Source organism: Balaenoptera physalus (genome assembly GCF_965194825.1).
Source record: "Balaenoptera physalus genome assembly, chromosome: 19".
In the NCBI taxonomy this organism is placed as follows: domain Eukaryota; kingdom Metazoa; phylum Chordata; class Mammalia; order Artiodactyla; family Balaenopteridae; genus Balaenoptera; species Balaenoptera physalus.
The window spans coordinates 4,094,972-4,115,035 of record NC_138900.1 but is presented as its reverse complement, the minus strand read 5'-3'; the positions used below and the strand labels follow the sequence as shown (position 1 = coordinate 4,115,035).

Sequence of the window (20,064 nt, the reverse complement as noted above, 5' to 3'; positions counted from 1 at the left end):
AGACCCCCAAGACAGAGAAACTCGTGAGCTTAAGAATCAGAGACTGAGGCAGAGGGCAGGCAGACGCGCCCTCCGGGCCTCTTTCCCTTGACCCACTTGCGAGCGAGGGGCGTGGAGAGGGCAGCCCAAATAGACTACACTTCCCAGCAGACACTGCGGCGGACCCTTCCCCCAAGTGCGGCCCCCGCCGCCAGGGCTGATGGGAAGTGTAGTCCCTGGACAGGGACAGGCCAATGGAATGGTGTGCCTCCGTCGGTGTATTTGGAGGGGACTGAGCTTCAAAGCTTCGCAGGCGCCCTCGGGGAACCCCGGCGTCTCTTCGTCCCTGCAGGCTCTTGGGTTTACGGGACTCTGTCCAGTTGGATGCTGGGGCTTCTCCTCTCTTTCCCAGCACCGCCGCGGTACCCCCAACCGGTGCCCGCGGCCCCCTGCCCCTGCTCCGACCCTCGGCGGGCGTCCTGCCCCTTTAAGAGTGGCCCCGCTGACATCACGGCGGGGGGGGTGGGTGCTGGCCCGGCTCCGGGCTCCGCGGCGGCTGCAGGACCCGGCTCCGCTCTGCGCCCGCCTGCTGCTCAGGGGACCCCGGCCGGGACGCCCCCTCCAGCTTCTTCCAGCCGCCCAGACCCCAGGCTCCGCCCCACGCCTGGGCAGAGCCCCAGTCTTCATCAGGGTACCCCAGGATTGCCCCTGCTGTCTCTTCTTCTCAGGGTCTCTTCTCTCTCTCTCTCTCTCTTTCTCTCTCTTTCTCCCTACCTCAAGGTCTCTGGGTCTCAGCATTTCTCAGCCCAAAGGTCTTTGACGGTCTACCTGTCTCTCTCTGTCTGTGACCTCTCCACTTCCAGGACTGCAGAATCTCTGAGCCTGGAGGAAGAGGAGGGATCCTAGATCAGATCTCTGCCTCTCCATTTCTCTTTCTGTCTCTTTTAGGCCATCTCTGTGTCTCCTCCAGTCTCCAGACCTGCGAGTCTCAGAATTTCACAGCCTCGAGGTCTCGGTGTGACTCTGGATTCTCTTCTCTGTCTCTCTGCCGCTCTGTGTGCCCCTGCCCCTCTCGGGCTCTCTACCTCTGTTTCTATTCTCTCTCGCTCCCTGCCTCCCCCATTCTCGAGGCCCGTCTCCCTCCCTCCCCGCATCCTTTCCCCCCTCCTTCCCTGCCCCTCCCCTCCTCCGCGGTAGCCAATGAGCGGCCGCCAGTCCCAGCTCCCGGCGTCGTCCGCCGAGTGAGGCCGCGGGCGCGGGGGGTGGGGGGTGGGAGGCCGGGAGGGGGCCGGGACGCCGGGCTCCGGGGCGGGGGCGGGGGGCGCGGGCACCGGCGACCCCGGTGGCGGCGGCGGCGGCGGCCGGGGGAAGCCGCGGGGCCGGTCATGCGGCTGCGGGGCCCGCGGCCCGGAGCGTCCGCCCAACCCTGAGCGAGGTGAGCGCGAGGGGAGGGTCCTGGAAGGAGGTGGGCGCGGGGGGTTCCTCTGGAGGTGGCTGGGAGCCGGGGCTTGGGGCTAAAAGGGGCCTGAGTGGCTCCGGGGGCTGAGATTCTGGCGGTCGGACGCCCGAGTTCGGGGGCAATGGGGGATGGAGGGACATTTGGGCCTAAGGAATCCGGGAGGACGGGGTCTGAGGGTCCCAGAGTGGGGCAACTATACTCTTAATGTCCGAGTCTTGGAGACCGTGGGCACCGGGGAGGGTGCAGGCCAGGTCCTTGAGGGAGGCGGTCCTGGCTGAGGGGGGAGGGCCCGGGCCCGGTAAAGGCAGGCTGTGAGTCTGAGAAGGGGTCCCCAGAAAGAGGGAGTACGTCTCCCAAGACACTGAAGGGAGGTGGAGTTTGGACTTGGGGCTTGGAGAATGGGACCCCCGGGATCCAGAAGCCTATATCCAGGAAAGGCTGGGATAAAGAAGGATAAGAAGGAGGCTCCGGGCCTGGGGGGGTGGGGGGGAGGGGGGAGGGGGTCCCAAAGGAGGAAGGGCTGGAGGCTGGAGGAGAATGAGGAGATCTGGGCGGGCCATTTAGAGTGAGGAGGAATCGAGCAAGGAAGGAGGGGACCTCCAGAGGGGAAGTGAGAAGGGTGACGTTGGCAAGGTCCCAGCTGGGAGTCCGAGGAGCCAATGGGGGGAGCTGAGGTCAGCTACCTGGGACTAAGACAGTCAGGGCGACAGAGTTTTTGGTGCTGGTTTCCGAGGTGATTGGACTGGAATAGGAGCAGACAGCTGGCAGTCAAGCCCTGGAGCCGTGGGACGGGGGATGGGAGGAAAAGCTGGTCGGAGCCCTGCCACTCTCGGATTCCTGAATCCTCCAGGAGGCTGGGGGCGGGGCGGGTGGGCTGGGGGCACTAGGTGCTGCAATGGGGCGGGGGGGGGCAGGCGGGATGAAGATTGTCTCAAACTCCAGGGTTCTTATTGGGGTGGTGTCAAGTTTCAAGGCTACGAGAATTCTGGTTAAGGAGAGTGGGGTCTCACGTCTTGGCTGCATTGTTGGGGGGGTGTTGATTAGGGGTCTTAACCTTCGTAGTTAAAAAGGTGATGGAGATTGTGGTATTCATGTAGGTTGAGGTCTCTGGTTGAGATAGGATGGGGATCCCAATTTGAGCCCCCCAAATCATGAGACTGTGTGGTTTAGGGAAATGTTCTTGGTAAAGGGTGAGTGTGGTGGGTAAGGGATTAAGAGCTCCCTAGTTGGAATCTCCAGATTTCTGATTGGAGTTTTGGAGGCCACAGCCTTGAACTGAGGATCTCTTTTTTGAGGGTCCAGTGTTAGGGGGATCTGGGTTCCAGGTTGGATGTTGAAGAGGGTCTGTATTTGGAAGTCCTAGTATGGGAAGTTGGAGTCCAGAGCCTCTGGTAGGGAATTTGGGGATCTGGTAATGGGGGTGTGGGGAATGGGGATTCTGGGCTTCCTGATTTGGGTTTTAGAGTTCAGAGCACTGATCCCTAGTTTGAAGGAGGGTCACTTGTTTGACTGGAGTGCTCTGATTAGGGTGCTGACATGGGGGACTCCCAGATCATGGTTTTGACATTCTGGAGTCTCTAGCCAAAATCCTGGCTCCAGGTCTCTGGGCCCCAATATTCTGGGATCCAGCAACATGGGGTGGAGTTCTAGCATTCCAGGTTCAGGGGCCTGCGGGGATTTGGGATGGGGGGAGGGGGGAATTAAGGTTCTGGAATCTTGGATCTGGGTCGTGGTCCAAGATCTCAGACTGGGATACCAAATTGAGGTCAAGACACCATATCAGAGTTAGAAGGTCAAGGTCTTGCTTGGTATTAGAATTGGATGTTAAGGGTCAAGATATGAGTCCATGGGTTTAAACTTCGATGGGAGGTCTGAGGTCAAGGCCAGAGTATGGGGTTAGGGTCCTTGGCTAGTGACCCACTTGGGGGATTTCTGGTTGCTATTCAGAGACAGAGTCCAAAAGAAAGGGGTCAGGGTGTCAGGTCTGGGCATGGAGTCAGGATTGGTAGCCTAGGTTAGGGTTTCTAGACAAGTTACTGGTTCAAATCCAGGGATGGAGTCGTAGGTCAGGACACAGAGGTCAGATTTGAGAGGGTTCAGTTTGGGGATTGTTGTTTCTGGCCTGGGTCCGATGTCCCACGTGGCTGCCTGGGGTGTGGGGACTCAAGTGGTCCCGTCAGAGCCCTTCATTGCAGCTTCCCGTCCCTCAGGCCCCGCAGGGCGCCCCCTGCCGCTGAGGATGAGTCACTGCAGTAGCCGCGCCCTGACCCTGCTGAGCAGCGTGTTCGGTGCGTGTGGCCTGCTGCTGGTGGGCATCGCGGTCAGCACGGACTACTGGCTGTACATGGAAGAGGGAACGGTGTTGCCACAGAACCAGACCACGGAGGTCAAGATGGCGCTGCATGCCGGCCTATGGCGCGTCTGCTTCTTCGCAGGTACAGCCCTCACCTGCCCACCAGTCAACTGTCTCTGCCTTGCTTGGGATCCGAGAGTCTTTATCCATAGTTCCATCCCATGGGTGCCAGAAATCCAGAAATCAATCCTGTTTCTCTCCTGGAGAGTCAAGTTTCTACCTGGAGATTCAATTTCTAGCCCTTTATTCCCTGGATCTAAGAACCCTAATGCTCACACAATCTCCAGGTCCCTAATCCCCGTAACCTGGAGCCCCTGGTCCCTTAGAAGCAGTAGTCTAAGTTCAGAACTTGTCTCCTGGACAGTTCCAGAGCTGAATGGGAAGAATAAAAAAAAAAAAAAAAACTATGCCTCCCAGCTACGACAGAGACCACTCCTTCTAGGAATCCTGTCCCACCTCACCCCCCAGACCTTGCCTCTTTAGGGATCCAGGAGTCCTGGCCCATAGCCCCTCCTCACTTGGGACTCAGTCTTCCAGCCCTGTCCTCCATCCAAGGGACTCTAAGGCAGCTTGCAATAGGAGCTCTCGGACTCCTGCCCACCCCCTTCTGCGACCCCCTAAGAGTAGTACAGACCATGACCCTTGGATTAAGCCTCACATTCCCATCCTGGGGTCTCTCTGCTGCGCGTCCTGCCCCTGACGGCCTCTCCAGAGCTCAGGAGCCTCTCATCCAGCCCTGCCTTCTTATCTTCCCCTCAGGCCGGGAAAAGGGTCGCTGCGTGGCCTCAGAATACTTCCTTGAACCGGAGATCAACTTGGTGACGGAAAACACGGAGAATATTCTGAGTGAGGGGAAGCAGGGGGGTGGGGAGAGTTAAGCAACAAGGGGGCAGGGTGACAGGGCGGGTCCTGGGAGAAAGGGTAGGACCAGAGAAGGGGTGGGGTGGGAGGGAAGGAGTGGAGACTTGAAAGCAGGCAGAGTGGTTGGGTAAGGAGGAGGGGCCAGGTTGAAGGGGTGGGGCCTGGGAAGTGGGTGGAGTCAATAAGTAAGGGGTGGGGTCAAACCAAAGGAGGTGTGGCCTGTGTGAAGGGGTGGGGCCAGCAGTGGAAGTTTCAGAAAGGGGAGGAGCCACATAAAAGAGCGGGGGCGGGGCGGGGAGGTGGGGGGTGGAAGTGGAGAGGTCAGGAGAATGGGGAGGTGTCCTCCTGGAGAGTCCCCCCTCACCCCCATCTTTCTTCTTACCCCTCCCCCAGAGACAGTGCGCACAGCCACCCCCTTCCCCATGGTCAGTCTCTTCCTCGTGTTCACCGCCTTCGTCATCAGCAACATCGGTCACATCCGCCCACAGAGAACCATTCTGGCCTTCGTTTCTGGCATCTTCTTCATCCTATCGGGTAAGCCCAAGGAAAAGACTTACAGGCCGCGGGACTATTTTAGGTTCCAGGAACCTGGGGTTCCTCTTCCAATAGGAAAGCCACTTCCTTGCTGTGTAATCCTGGAGGAGTTGCAGAACCTCTCTGAGCCCCACCTTCCTTCTCTGTGAAATGGAGCTAGCCGCCAAATCACAGCGAATGCCTGTTGGGTGCTAATCAGGTGCCAGGCTCTGTTCTGATACTCACAACAACCCTGTGAGGTAAATGCTATTAATAGCCCCATTTTACAGATATGGAAACAAACACTCAGAGAAATGAAGTCATTTGCTCAGGGCCATACAACCAGTGAGAGGCAGAGATGGGATTCAAACTCACACACTTCGCCTCCAGAGGCTGTATTTTTAACCACTGCTGATATTTTAGCAATTAACAGATTACAAGGCTCTTTATGTTCTGTGCATCATTTTACTTGAACATTTTTCAACCAGAAAAGTCGAAAGAACCCTGTGCCCACCACTTACAGTCAACCATTACCATACCACAGGACTTGCTTTATCCTGTATCTGTCCATCTGTCTCGCTACCCATCCATCAGTCTTATTATCATTTTAAAATGCATTTCCAAGTGAGTTGCAGGCATCAGTACACTTTGCCCTAAATTCTTCACCATGCGTGTCATTAGCTAGAGTTCAACGTTTGTTTATAGTTCTTGTTTCTTTTGAGATTCAGGGTTCTTTTGCATGAGTGATCTCATAACCTTCTCATAACATCTCTGCCCGGGAGTTATTATTAGCACTCATTTGATAACATGGGGATACCGAGGACTGAAATTGTGCAGGGAGTTGCCTGAGATACCAGCGTAATGCTGGCTCCCCAGGGACCCAAGTGTCCTGAGCTCCAGAGCAGAGCTCAGTAGAGAGAGTAGAGCTGTTTCTGAAGTGTTACCCTCCTCCAAATTTCAGCTCAATCCAGTCCAATTAGGTCCAACTCAGCTCAGGTCAGCCCAGATCACCTCAGCTCTGACACACTTAACTCCATCAATCTGGCCCAACTAACCCCAATCTATTCTGACTCATTTCTTCAGTTCAATTCGAATTAATTCAACATGATTTAATTAAACTCCATTCGGGCCCTTTTAATTCAGTTGATATTTTATGAACAAACCCCGCTGTATGTCTCGTTTCCATTCTGTCCCTTTGGGCCCACATTCGGCTGCCTCTTTTGAGTTGGCTCTGCAAATAATTGAAGATAGATCTTCAAATATCCTCTCCCCCAGTCTCCTCCCCGTTCCTCACCCAGCTTTCTCCAGGCTAAACCTCCCCCGTGTTTCCAACCTAACCTGACGAGACCTTTTCCCAGGGAAACCAGGGTGCAACCTCTGTGCAAATTTGAATCACAGCATGTAGAGCCAGACACAGAGCTAAAATAAGACACGTAGAATATCTCCATCCCAGAGTGTCAGATGGAAAAATAGTGGCCTAGAGAGACAGAAAGTGGGGCAAGGGTAAGGAGCATGGAAACGTTTATTCAACCCACCTGAAACATTAGAAGGAAAATCCCGTTGTTCGTGGTTCACAGAAGTTGAAACAAAAGAGGTGACATAGCTGGTAAATGGCAGCGCTGGCATTAGAACCGAGGATATTCTCTTCCCAAAAGCCATGCTCACGGACCTGATTTGCATCAGGACCAGTGCATCAGGACCTGACTTCCCAAGGTCAGGCTGAGGATCAATGGTGCCGTCAGGTCTGGAAGTCAGGCCTCTGATGTAATAATAGAGTAATGGGGGGGATTGAACCTTCACTTCATGAACTTCATTTCATAGACTATGACCTATGCACCCCACCCAAGGTATCCAGCTGTGTGCTTTAAAGGTTGTAGGGTGTAGTGGCTGAAGGCATGTGCTCCTGTGAACCTAGAAAGACCTGGGTTAAAATCCTACCACTTACTCAGTGTGTGAGTTACAGCCTTCCTTTCTGGAGCTGTTGAGAGGACCAGTCTTGTTCAGGGGTCAGCAAACTTCTTGCTTAGGGCCAAATAGTAAATATTTCAGGCTTTGTGAGTCATAGGGTTGGAGTGCCAAAGCAACCAGAGGGGAAGCAGTGGGCCTGGCTGTGTTCCAATCATCCTATTTATGGACCCTGAAATTTGAATTCAGTGTAATTTTTATGGGTTATGAAATATTATTCTTCTTTTGTTTTTTTCCCCCACCATTAAAAAAGTGTAAAAACCACACTTAGCTCGCAAACCATACAAAGACAGGCAGCAAGACAAATAGTAGTTTTCTGACCCCTGGTCTAGATCACGGATGTGAAGGGCCAACCCAGTGCCTGGTCTATAGCTGTAAGTATTCAACACGTGGTAATTTTAAATAAATACGTACACACATACATTCATAAATAGCAGTAGTAGCAACAACAACCGTTATAATAAACACTTTATTGAGTGCCATGGTTTGGGGAAGTTCTAAGTGCTTTGTGCAAATTAAGTTATTTCTTTTTCTTCCCCTCATAAGGCAGATGCTATTATTATTCCCATTTTCCACTTGAGGAAACAGAAGCACTCAGAAGTTAAGTTGCTCCATAGTGGAAGCAGGATTCCAACCCAGACTTTCACCCTGGCACTCTGCTGCCCCACCACAGTTAAAAATCATAAAGACAAAGGAGATTAAAAGAGAGGAAAGGGGGACTTCCCTGGTGGTCAGTGGTTAAGACTCTGCACTTCCACTGCAGGGGGCACGGGTTCGATCCCTGGTCTGGGAAGCAAGATCCTGCATGCTGCGTGATGGGGCCAAAAAAAAAGGGGGGGGGGAAAGAATGGAAATAGTACCAACAACATCTTAGATCTTGGAATGGAATGATCTAGTCCAACCACCTCATGTTCCCAGTGAGGAAACTGAGACTTAGAAAGAGACAAGAGTTGCCCGAGGTTGGGTAAATGGTGAAGTTGGCATTCAATTTTGGAGAAAGTGGTGAGAGGGCTGGGGCAGGAAAGGGATAGGGTCACACCTGGAATTTAGAGATCCCTCAGGGACTTGCACTAGAAGGAAAGAGACTGGAAATGGGCAAACAGAGGAGGACGTTTATGCAGTGGTCCAGGCAATAGCAGATAAGGTTTGAGCTGGGAGGGGCTGTGGAAGGATAAAGGTGACCGGATGGCTTTGAGAGAGAAGGATATTGACAGAAGAATCAATAGAACCAGATGACTGACTGGATATGGTTGGTGAGAGAAGGGGAGGAGGCTGGAGTGACATTGATTTTCTTTTTCCAGGTCATAAGAGGCATGCTTCCCATGCATGGCTCATATTAACCCCTGACCTTCAATCATGCTCTATGCATCTGCTCATTCATTCATTCACTCATCAAACATTTACAGAGACATCTTACATGCCACGCCCTGTGCTGGGCGCTGGTGACATACTGAATCTTTTTTTTTTTTTATTGTGGTGAAAGTCACATAATATAAAACATACTATTTTAACCATATTTAATTGTACAGTTCAGTGGCACTAAGTACATTCACATTGTTGTGCAGCTGTCACCACCATCCATCTCCCAAATTTTTCACCTTCCTAAACTGAAACTCTGTCCCCATTAAACAATAACTCTCCATTCCCCCTCCCCAACCCCTGCCTGGCCCCTGGCATCAACCAGTGTACTTTCTGACTCTATGAATTTGACTATTCTAGGGACCTCGTATAAGTGGAACCAAACAGTATTTGTCTGCACCTAATGTATATTGGAATGCATGGCAGTCTACAGGCAGTCAGCTACAAAACAGCTCCCAGCTACATGTGCATCAGTGCTTGTCACACAACACTTAAATCCCTTTAATGGATTTCCATTGCGCTTAGAATACATCCCAACTCCTCGTGCTGGCTTACAAAGTCTTCCATGATTTGGCTACTGTTCAGACCTCTGGCCTCATTACCTAACTCACTAACACTCTCTCCATTGCTTGTAACTTCAGCTGCACTGGCCTCAGTCTATTCCTCAAAAATGATCATCTCAACCTCACTTTTACACTCATGAGCCCTCCATGTTTGGAAGTCTCTTCCCCCTAATTCTCAAAGACTCCAACTTTCCCTCTTCAGAGTTTCTTTCTCTGACAGTGGTACCCCACGTTGCTTTGCCCCCACTATACTATCCATTACATTCCCTATTTTATATTTGTTTATAGCACTTATTGCTATTGTCATCTTATTCATTTTCTGTCTCCTTCTACTGGAATGTAAACTCCAAAAGGCAGGAACATGCTCTTGCTTGTATCTTCAGAGCCTAGATGAGTTGCTGGCACAAAGTCCACAATGAAATATTTGTAGAAGGGATGCATGGTAAAGACAGCTCAGGGCATTCTGGGAAAAGTGCAGATGCATTAAGCTGACACAATAAGGTGGTGGGAAGGGTGGGAACGACCACAACTTCAAGAGCAGGTGACATCTAAATTGATGATGCAGAAAGGGCGAGAGGAAGTTTTTCAAGTGAAGGGAGAAAAGTGCCTTGTACAGAGATGGAATTCACAGCATGTGTTAAGACCCTAGAAAGCAGCTAAGACAGAGGTAGCCAGCTGTGTAGCTCTCCGTGGTCCTGAAACTCTTTGTTCTAAAGCCAGGTTGTTCCCATTCAGCTTGGAATGTAGGTGATTCTTGCCTACTGTGCTCTAAGTATTCTGAAGCAGATGTAGTGGAGGGAGGAGGGAGAGAGTTGGATTACAGAGCAGGGAAGGGGGAAGGGAGAGAGAAAAAGAGAGAAGGAGAAAAAAGGGAAAAGAACGTTTTTTTTTAGAGGACCAGAGCCACTATAAAATGACCAGGAAGGAGAAAGAATGACAAGAATAACTTACCTTTTGACATTGTTTTTAGATAACTTTCAATTACTAAAAACAACAACAAGGGTGAAAAACAACAACAAAAAGCTCTTTCTCTTTGGAAATATTTGTTTCCTTCTCATCAACCCTGCTCCTGACTCTCTGTATGGAGAATGTTTGTTATTTACAACTGAAATGTGAAACATGGGACTTGAGGTGAGGCAGGAGTGGTTAGCAGGTATGGGTTTTAGAAAGAACCAGTATCTAAAACAGGGGGATACAGATTTGTAGGCAGTGGGACAGGCTTAGGGAATAAGCCTTAGCTGGACTTGGGGATGCAAAAATGGGTTTAGATTTTGAGAGATTCAGGAAGTAAAATAGACATTACTTGATGATGGACCATCCTTCTTGGATGGGGGACTGGGAATCAAGAGGATTCCCCTGCATTTGACTAGGGTACTCTAGCCAGTGTGGTTTCTGGACTTATTTAGGTATTGTTTCTTTCTTTCTTTGTTTTTAAAGGATCTTTAGGTATTGTTTCTTTCCTTTTTTTTTTTTTTTTAAGGATCTCATTTAGAGTCACACATTGCCTTTATTTTATTTTATTTTATTTATTTTTGGCCATGCCGCATGGCTTGTGGGCTCTTAATTCCCCGACTAGGGATTGAGCCCGGGCCCCTGGCAGTGAAAGCACCTGGTCCTAACCATTGGACCACTAGGGAATTCCCTAGGTATTCTTTTCCTATAAACCTGTTCATCTTTCAAGACCTATAGCAGATGCCTTCACCATGTAACACTTCATGGGCCCCCTCTTCTTGAACATGAAAATTATGCAATACCAGAAGTTGAAAGTGCTATGGAAGTTCAGCAAAGGCTAATTCTTAAAGGAGACAGAGGAATGGGGATTTAGAGTGGATTTAAAAGGGAAAAGCGGCTAACGAGCTAGAAGTTCCAGTTGCATGGCAAGTATATTCATCCATTCAACTAGTATTTATTATGTGCTGGATCTTGCACCAGATGCTAGGAATGCAGTAGGAAACAAGGTAGACTAGTTTCAAACATCCTCGAGGAAGTGGAGGAGATTCATGACTAAAAGACTACCAATAGATAGAAAATATAATGTTAGGTAGTGATAAGTGCAACAAAGATAAATAAAATAGTTAAGGGGAAGGAGATTGATGGGAACATCATTATTTAATCTTACCTCAATCACTCCAAATTTTTAATGAAAACTTTGAAATCTATAGAATAGTACGGTGAACACTGGTACTTCTTCCACCTAGATCCACATAGGTACTTGCATTTTGCTAAAGTTTTGCCATATTCTGTCTCTCTCTTTACACACAGTTTGGTTTTTGTTTGTTTGTTTCTGGCTTTACCGTTTGAAAGTAAGTTGCAGGCATCATGATTGTTCACCTCTAAACATTTTAATATGCATCTCTTAAGAGTAATGACATTTTCTACATAACTACAATACCATTATCAAGTCTAGGAATTTTACAATAATTCCATAATATAATTCATTACATTTTCAAACTGTCCCAGTTGTTCTAAGAATGCCTTTTATAGCTTTCCCCCCAGAACCGGGATTCAGTCTGTTTATGCATAGCATTTAGTTAATTCTCTTTTAGTCTAGAATAGTTCCCATACTACATTTTTTTACAACACTGACTTTTAAAATATATTTCATTATAAAAATATACAAAGGATAGTATAATTTGCCATGTACCCTTCACTCAGTTTCAACAATTATCAACATATGGTGAATCTTTTTTTAGTCATACTGCCATACCTCCCTTCTGTACTTCACTACATGATTTTAAAGTCGGTCTCAAACATTAAATCGTTTTATCCACAAATATTTCAGTATATCTCTGAGAAATTAGTACTTTGTTATTTAACTAGCCACAGTGCCACTGTCATGCCCAAACAATTAAGAACAGCTGCTTAATATAAATTAATATCTAGTTAGTGTTCAACTTCCCCACTTGCCTCATAAATGCCTTTTTTTTTTGCCATTAGTTTCTTGCAGACCAGGATCCAAATTCCACTTGTGCATTTAGTTGATAGATCTCTGAAGCCTCTTTTAATCTATAACAGTCCTTCTCCTATTTTTTTCCTTGCCATTTATTTGTTGAAGAAATGTAGTCATTTGTCTCATAGAATTCCCACACTCTAGATCTTTCTAATTGTGTTTTTGTGATTTAATATGCTCATCCATCCTGTGTTTTCCTGTAAAACTGTAGATCAGATCCAGGTTTGATTTTTTTGGGGGGGCGGAGGTGATAAAATACTTCATAGATAGGTGGTGCCATTATGTCCTACTGTATTGCATCAGGAGACCTAATGCTGTCTGGTTGTGTCTCTTTTTGAGATGTTAAGATCAGTCACTTGCTTAAGTATTACAGCTTGGCTCATACCATTGTCATTTTGAAATCTGCAGGACAGGGTGTCTTGTAGAACACCCCACATCCCACATTTATTTGACTGTTTCCTTGTGGCATCATTTGATTTGTTCCTCTTTCTTTGTATTTTCTGTAGCCTGGAAGTTATGTCCAGGGTAGAGACTTGATTAGATTCTGGTTAAATATGTTTGGCAAGATTTAGAGGTGGTGCCATGTTCTTTATAGCCCATCACTTCAGGTAGCAAATAATGTCAAGTTGTTCCTACCAGGAGTGGAACAAAGTTTGAACCCTTGGTAAAGGGGGTGGTCATTAGAGCTCTCCATTGAAAAGGTACATTTTTCTCTTTACAATGAATAAGTCATTTGCAGGGTAACATTTTTGTACCTTGGGGGAAAAGTCCTGTTTGGGGATGTCCATTTTATTCAAAATGTGTTGCTTTGGAAAAATTTTAAACATACAGAAAAGTTGCAAGAATTATACAAGGAACTCTCATATATTCTTCACTGGGACCAATTTATAACATTTTCCACATTTGTATTTCCGTGTACCTTATGTGTATATATCTATATATGTATATATTATATAATTTATATTATATTATATTATATATAACCACCTGAACATAAATTGCAAACACTTCACTCTTAAATACGTCAGCAATTATGTCCTAAGCACAAGTGCATTTTCTTTCCTAACCACAGTACAATCATCAAATTCAGGAAGTTTAACACTTATACAGTATTACAGCTGATACGCAGTTCATATTCAGATCTCACCAATTGTCTCCACACTGCCTTTTATAGTCAGTTTTTCCCCCTGATTCAGGATCCAGTTCTGTATTTCCTTGCTGTGTCTCTTTCGCCTCCTTTCATCTTTTATATAGTTCCTGTACCTTTAAAAGAAAATCTTTCATGTTGATGTGTTTTTGAAGAATGTAGCCAGTGTTCTGTAGAACACCCCACAGTTTCCACAGGAGTGGATCCACAAGTTACCAGCAGGGACACTACATAAACGAAGTAGTCTCACGATCACATCAGGAGGTCGGGGTGTCCGTTTGCCCCATTATTGGTGATGTTAGCTTTGGTTTCTTGGTTCAGATGGTATCTGTCAGGTTCCTTTATGATAAAGGAAGTTTTCAAACATCTCTTCGTAATTAATAGATATTCCATGAGGAGATTCTGTCATACAGTGATTTAATGTCCGCTGTCGACGATGCTTGCCTAAATCCTAATATTACTACAAGGGTTGCAAAATGGTGTTTTCTTAACTCTGCTGTTCTATCTACATGGATGTCACTGAAAAGAATTTTTTTTTTTTTTTGGCCACGTGGCTTGTGGGATTCTAGCTTCCGGATCAGGGATTGAACCCGGCCCCTCAGCAGTGAAAGTGTGGAGTCTTAACCACTGGACTGCCAAGGAATTCCCAAATTTTCTCTTTTCTTTTATTATTTATTTCCTTAAAGAATATATCAGTATGGATGCACATTTTTTTAAAAATTCAGTGTATTTAATGCCATTACTTTTCGTATTCATTTTGATGTTCAGATTGTCCCCAGTTGGGCTCTCAGGAACCTCCTTCAAATGAGTTCCTGTGTCCTGTTTTGACATGTCTCCAACATTTTTTTTTTGAGTACTTCCTTATTTTGTGGTACCAGTACACTTTTACTGCTCCTGCCTCAGGCTTCAAATGAGCTGTTTCTTCCTAGCTCCTGATGTAGTGGGGGTGATTGTAGAGACCAAAATCTGGGTGCTAGATGTGCTCATTGCTGCTGGGGTGTCACTGCTCCTAGGATATTTCAGGATACGAGCTGGGAAATTACATATATTTGTAAAACAGGAGTTTGTACTGACACCACAAGGGTCTTTCTTGACTTACCCCATTCTGATTTGTATCTTCCTTCTTTCAGAATGAGATCTCCACCTCCCCAAAACATCAGTATATTGGCACATTTGCTCAGCCCTACTATTCACACAGAATAACTTAAGTACTGCTACCCCTACACCACTCCCAATAAAAATCTACTAAATACGGTTCAAGATTTCTTCACAGACCTTTTTGTCTTTAAACTGAGATATATATTCAAAGTACTTTGCCCAAAAGTTACTTGGATTACTACTTTCCCCCCTCCTGTGGTTGTGTTATTCATCTGATATAAATTAGCTTAATTTATTTTTGTTTGTATTCAATTTTAGTTGTTTTCCCCGTCCTTGTTTTTTTTTTTTTTTAATCAATTTATTTATTTTATTCTTGGCTGCACTGGGTCTTCGTTGCTGCGCGTAGGCTTTCTCTAGTTGCAGCAAGTGGGGGCTACTCTTTGTTGCGATGCACAGGCTTCTCATTGTGGTGGCTTCTCCTGTTGCGGAGCACGGGCTGTAGGCGCGCGGGCTCAGTATTTGTGGCGCACGGGCTTAGTTGCTCTGCGGCATGTGGGATCTTCCTGGACCAGGGCTCGAACCCGTGTCCCCTGCATTGGCAGGCAGATTCTCAACCACTGCACCACCAGGGAAGCCCCAGATCCTTGTTGATTTTATCTTTTGAGTATATAAAATATTAGCATAGTTCCAAAGGTCAAAATTATGCAAAAATATATACTCAGAGGAGTGCCACTTCCTTCCCATCTCTTCCTTCCTGTTCTCACCTACCTAAAGTAATCAACTTCATGTTTGTTTCCCCTCCTATGTCTCTTTTTGTAAAAATAAGCAGATGCATATATGTATTTTATGTACCTTTTTTGGGCTGAAAAGCTAGCATTCTGTATACTCTTCTTAAAAAATTAGTGATATGGTCTGGAACTATCACTGAACTCCGTATCTGTTCCTAGAGATCGTCCTCATTGTCCTTTCATAGTGGCACAGTACTCTGTTATGTGATGTTTTGTAGTTTATTCCATTAATCCTCTATGTAAGGGCATCTAGGTCATTTTAATATTTTGCAATTAAATAATAATAAATGAAGTGACAGAGAGAGACATGTGGAAATCTGGGGGAAGAGCATTCCAGTTCAAGGGAACAGGGAGAGCAAAGGCCCTGAGGCAGAAATGAGCTTGTGTTCAAGCAAGAGTGCCATCTAAGTAGCAGGTGCAAGGGAAATGGCTGGAGATGAGTTTGGCAGGTGACTTTGTAGGCATTGCAGGCCAGGGGTCAGGAACATGTTTCTGTAAAATGCCAGATAACAAATATTTTCAGCTTTACTGGCCATACAGTCTCTGCCGCAACCACTCAGTTTTGCCGGTACAGCCATAGGCTAAATGTAAACAAATGGGCGTGTCTGTGTCCCAACAAAAGTTTATTTATGGACCCTGGAATTACAAATTCATATGCTTTTTAAATTGAGATATTATAGTTCACATAACATAAAGTTCATATATTCAGCAGTTTTAGTATATTCACAAGGTTGTGCAACCATCTCCATTACCTAATTTTACCACATTTTCATCACCCCAAAAAGAAACCTCACTCACTTTAGCAGCTAATCGTAATCCCCCCTCCACCCCACTCCCCGGCAACCACTCACTAATCCACTTTCTATCTCTATGGATTTGCCTGTTTTGGACATTTCATATAAATGGAACCATACAATATGTGGTCTTATGCATCTAGCTTCTTTCGCTTAGCACATTTTCTAGGTTCATCCATGTGGTAGTATAAATGTGTACTTCATTCCTTTCTTTGGCTGAATAGTATTCCTTTATATGGCTATACCACATTTTGTTTATCCATTCAGTTGATAGACATTTGGGTTGTTTCCACTTTTTGGCTATTATGAATAATGCTGCTGCAAACATTCATGCACAAGTTTTTGTGTGAGCATATGTTTCCAGTTCCCTTGGGTAAATACCTAGGAGTGGAATCGCTGGGTCATATGGTAATTCTATCTTTAACACTTTGAGGAACTGCCAAATGAAATTCATATACTTTTTACGTGCCACAAAATAGTCTTCTTTTGATTTTTTCAACCATTTAATTATATAAAAGCCATTCTTAGCTAGTAGGCCATACAAACACAGGAGGTGGGCTGGATTTAGCCCTGGGCAGTCATTGTTTGCTAACCTCTTTTGTAGGCAGTGGAAGGAATTTAGATTCATTCTGGGTGCGATGGGCACACAGGTGTTTATTTGTAGGATTCTAGGGGAAGATGCTGATGAGGATTACTTGGATTTATCTGGGGGGAGGGATTTTATAGCCTCTTTAAGCCACCCTATGTATGGCTATGCTATCGCTCTGCATGGCTACTGTTTAAAAGAAAGTTCATCTTGAAGAAGTGATAGTTGCCTCTTAAAATTTTTCAAATCAGACCTCTCCTCTCCACCTTCTCCATGTGCCTCTGTTTCCTCAGCTGTAAATGGAGATAAAATGGTACCAATTTGAAAGTGTTGTGAGGTTTGAATGAGTTAGTGCATATATAACACTGAGAATGGTGCCTAGCTCAGAGCAAGACCTTTATAAGCAGTTGCTATTATTATTATTGTTATTGATGTTGTTGTTGTTGCTATCATGATCTATACAGCTTCCTCCTCCCCCTGGAATATCACAATATCCAGTTTCTCCCTTCCAGTCTCTTCCCAGAACCAATCAGCCCCAAAAGGATCTTCTAACACTTCGATCTGGCCTTGTCCTTCCTCTGCTTAAGACCATCCATGGCTCCCTAGCGCCCTCGGCATTGATGCCAAGCTCCTCAGCCTGGCATTCCAGCCTCATCATGGCAATGCCCCTGCCCCCTTCTCTGGCCTCATTTCTTGTGGCTGTGGTCCATGTTTTAGCTACATGGATGGATCAGTTCATTGTTCCCCCTCCAACTCTTTGCCCATGCTGTTCCCTCTGCCCTGGCTGGAGTGGTATAATGGTAAACCCTAATTCTTCCCTGGGCCTCATCCTTTAGGACTTGGACAAAGTCATGCTTCCAGGAAGCTTTCCTTGACTCCCTCCACCCTTGCCCCAGGTGGGTTTGGTGCCTCTTCTGGACCCACAGAGCTCTGTGCTCCTGTTTTCTTTACAGTACATGTCACCATGGATGTGACTGTTGATCAGTGTTCATGTTTGCCTGCCCCAATTGCACTGTGAGCTCCTGGATGGCAGATGAGGGATGGGGGTGGGAGGGGGGAGGAGGCTTTTGATTTATCTCTGGGCTCCCTGCACCCAGCCGAGGCCCAGCACACAAGGAACTTCAAAGGATGAAATTTAGTCCAGGGTAGAGCAGGGGGGAGAGGGGAGAGGATGGCAGTGAGATGCAGGGGGCCTGGGGCTGGGGAAAGGGGTCCACTGCTAATGGACCAAGGGCACCCCTCTGCTCCCCCAGGCCTCTCCTTGGTGGTGGGCTTGGTTCTTTACATTTCCAGCATCAACGACGAGGTCATGAACAGGCCCAGCAGCTCCGAGCAGTATTTCCACTATCGCTACGGGTGGTCTTTTGCCTTCGCAGCTTCATCCTTCCTACTCAAAGAGGTGATGTCTGTGGGGCCCAGACTCTAGAGTTTTGAATGGGGGGGTGGGGTGGGGGGGGGACGGCATGATTCCTGGGCAGGAGGAAGACGAGGCTGTGGGTGTAGACTCTGAATTAAAAGGAGGTGGTGGCTGAGGTCCTCACCCCTGGGTCCTGGAGGCGGAGGGTCTGGGAGCTCCAACTCCTGGGATCCTGGGGAGGAGGAGACTGGGGCCCTAATTCCTGGGTTCTGGGAAAGGAGGAAGCTGGAAGCCTGGAATCTTGGGTCCTGGGAGAGGAGGGACTGGGGGTCTCGAGTTTTGGGGTCAGAGGGAGCCCGGGGCCAGCCTCTGCGACTCTGACCCTGCCTTGCCATAGGGAGCTGGCGTGATGTCCGTGTACCTGTTCACCAAGCGCTACGCGGAGGAGGAGATGTACCGTCCGCACCCGGCCTTCTACCGCCCGCGTCTCAGCGACTGCTCCGACTACTCGGGCCAGTTTCTGCAGCCCGAGGCGTGGCGCCGCGGCCGCAGCCCCTCCGACATCTCTAGCGACGTATCCATCCAGATGACGCAGAACTACCCTCCAGCCATCAAGTACCCGGACCACCTGCACATCTCCACCTCTCCCTGCTGAGGCCCCGCCCCCGGGGAGCCCCTCTTCCTCCTCTTCCTCCTCCTCCTCCTCCTACTCCTCACGGGTCTCCCCACAACGCAGCTCCCCCTCAAGTCCTCGGGACTCCTCGTCCCAACCCGGAGGACGCTGCGCACGCGTTAGCCCCGCCCTCTTCCCAGTGGCCCCGCCCCGTCTCCATAACCCCGCCCTCTTTCCTGACCGCTCCACTTCATTGGCCCCTTCCACTTCCAGATGACACCTCCTTCTAGATGACCCGCCCCCTTTCCTTAGGCCACTCCCCTCCAGGCCTAGTACCGCCTCCCAGGTTCCTCCGCTCCTCAGGCCGAGCGGCCGAGCGCGCCCACCTCCGCGAACCATCCCCCAGCCTTCCGCCTCGCTGCAGGGGCTCTGGGCAGGAGAGTAGGTTGCAGCTGCCGCCAGAAATGCCAAGCATCCTCTTCTGCTCTCTGCCTCGACTTCTCTCTTTCCCGGCCCAGTCTCACCTCCGGACTTTAGTGGTCCTCGGGTGTAGTGCGGCCGGGGTGGGGCTGGAGGCCGCAGGTATGGTGTCCCCTCCCCCACTCCCCCACCCACGGGAGACCCCATTCTTTCTCACCTGCTGGACGCTTCTCGGCCTTCTGAAGGTTACCTGCCTTTTCGAGGGCTCTCTCTAACGGCTTTTCTTGCTCTCTCAGCTGACCTTGGCTTCTTTTCCTTCCTCTGTCTCCCGGCCTCCTCTTCACCCGCTCATCCAAAGCCCGTCGGTGCATCCAGCCCCACATACCACGCGACAAGAATGGAGACCCTAGGGTGGAGGGAATTCCTCCACGCCGTTTCCACGCCTGTGCCCGCCTCTTCCCCCTCGAGGCCCCGTCGGGGGAGGGAGAGGCAGTAGCGGGGGTCGACACCCCCCAAACCTCGAAGTCTTCCATTTTCTGGCCCTCCCCCTCATTGAAGTCCCCCTTCCCATCTCAGACCCCCAACTCTGGCCTCTTTCAAGGGTCCGTCCGCCCCCTTGGACAGATGGGGGGTCACCAGAAACTCACCCACCCCCTTATTAGGGGAGGAGGGGCGAGGTAGCACAGTGTTGTACACGGAATTAGAAAGGCCCCCTGGGTGGGGGGAGGGGTGTAGGGGAGGGACGGGGGCTTTTAGTTTGCATCTTAGGGGGGAGGGGGGAGGGGGGACCGCAGCAGTTAACCTGTCTTTACGCAGCGATTTTTAACGAGGCTGGGGGGAGGGGGACTTTGGGGGTGGGAGTGGGGGTGGGGTGGGGGGCCTGGCTCTGTTATTTACCGTGTATCATATGTAAATACCGACAGAAACTTCAATAAACTTTATTTCAAACACGTCTCTGCCTGCCCAGGGGGAGGGCATTGGATACAGAGGACGGGTCCAGGTCTCCACCCTGGCGGGGTGGGGGAGAGGCGGTGGCTAGAGTTGTACAAAATAAGGTTAGATGGTTGTTTGTTAAATTGCTTAATCATTGTAATTAACAGCCTCACTTTATAATTCAGTCCATGTAAAGCGTGTAGGACAGCAAATGACACAGGTCTGGATCAATAAAAATTAACTCTTGGTATCACAGTGACCACTTAGAGAACAGTTACTATTACTCACCTTCCTTGCTTCATTTATTTATTTAAAAAAAAAATTTT

General features: G+C 48.4%; 1 protein-coding gene across 1 annotated transcript; it reads left to right on the top strand.

The window, feature by feature from the left end:
- The first annotated feature begins 1,307 nt into the window (after window positions 1-1,307).
- On the top strand, window positions 1,308-19,529 carry CACNG7 (calcium voltage-gated channel auxiliary subunit gamma 7). The gene is made up of 6 exons (XM_082436745.1): window positions 1,308-1,414; window positions 3,649-3,873; window positions 4,551-4,637; window positions 5,046-5,186; window positions 17,669-17,814; window positions 18,170-19,529. The coding sequence occupies exons 2-6, from the start codon at window positions 3,678-3,680 to the stop codon at window positions 18,425-18,427; spliced, it is 828 nt and encodes a 275-aa protein (XP_082292871.1). The 5' UTR covers window positions 1,308-1,414; window positions 3,649-3,677; the 3' UTR covers window positions 18,428-19,529.
- The last annotated feature ends 535 nt before the right edge of the window (window positions 19,530-20,064 follow it).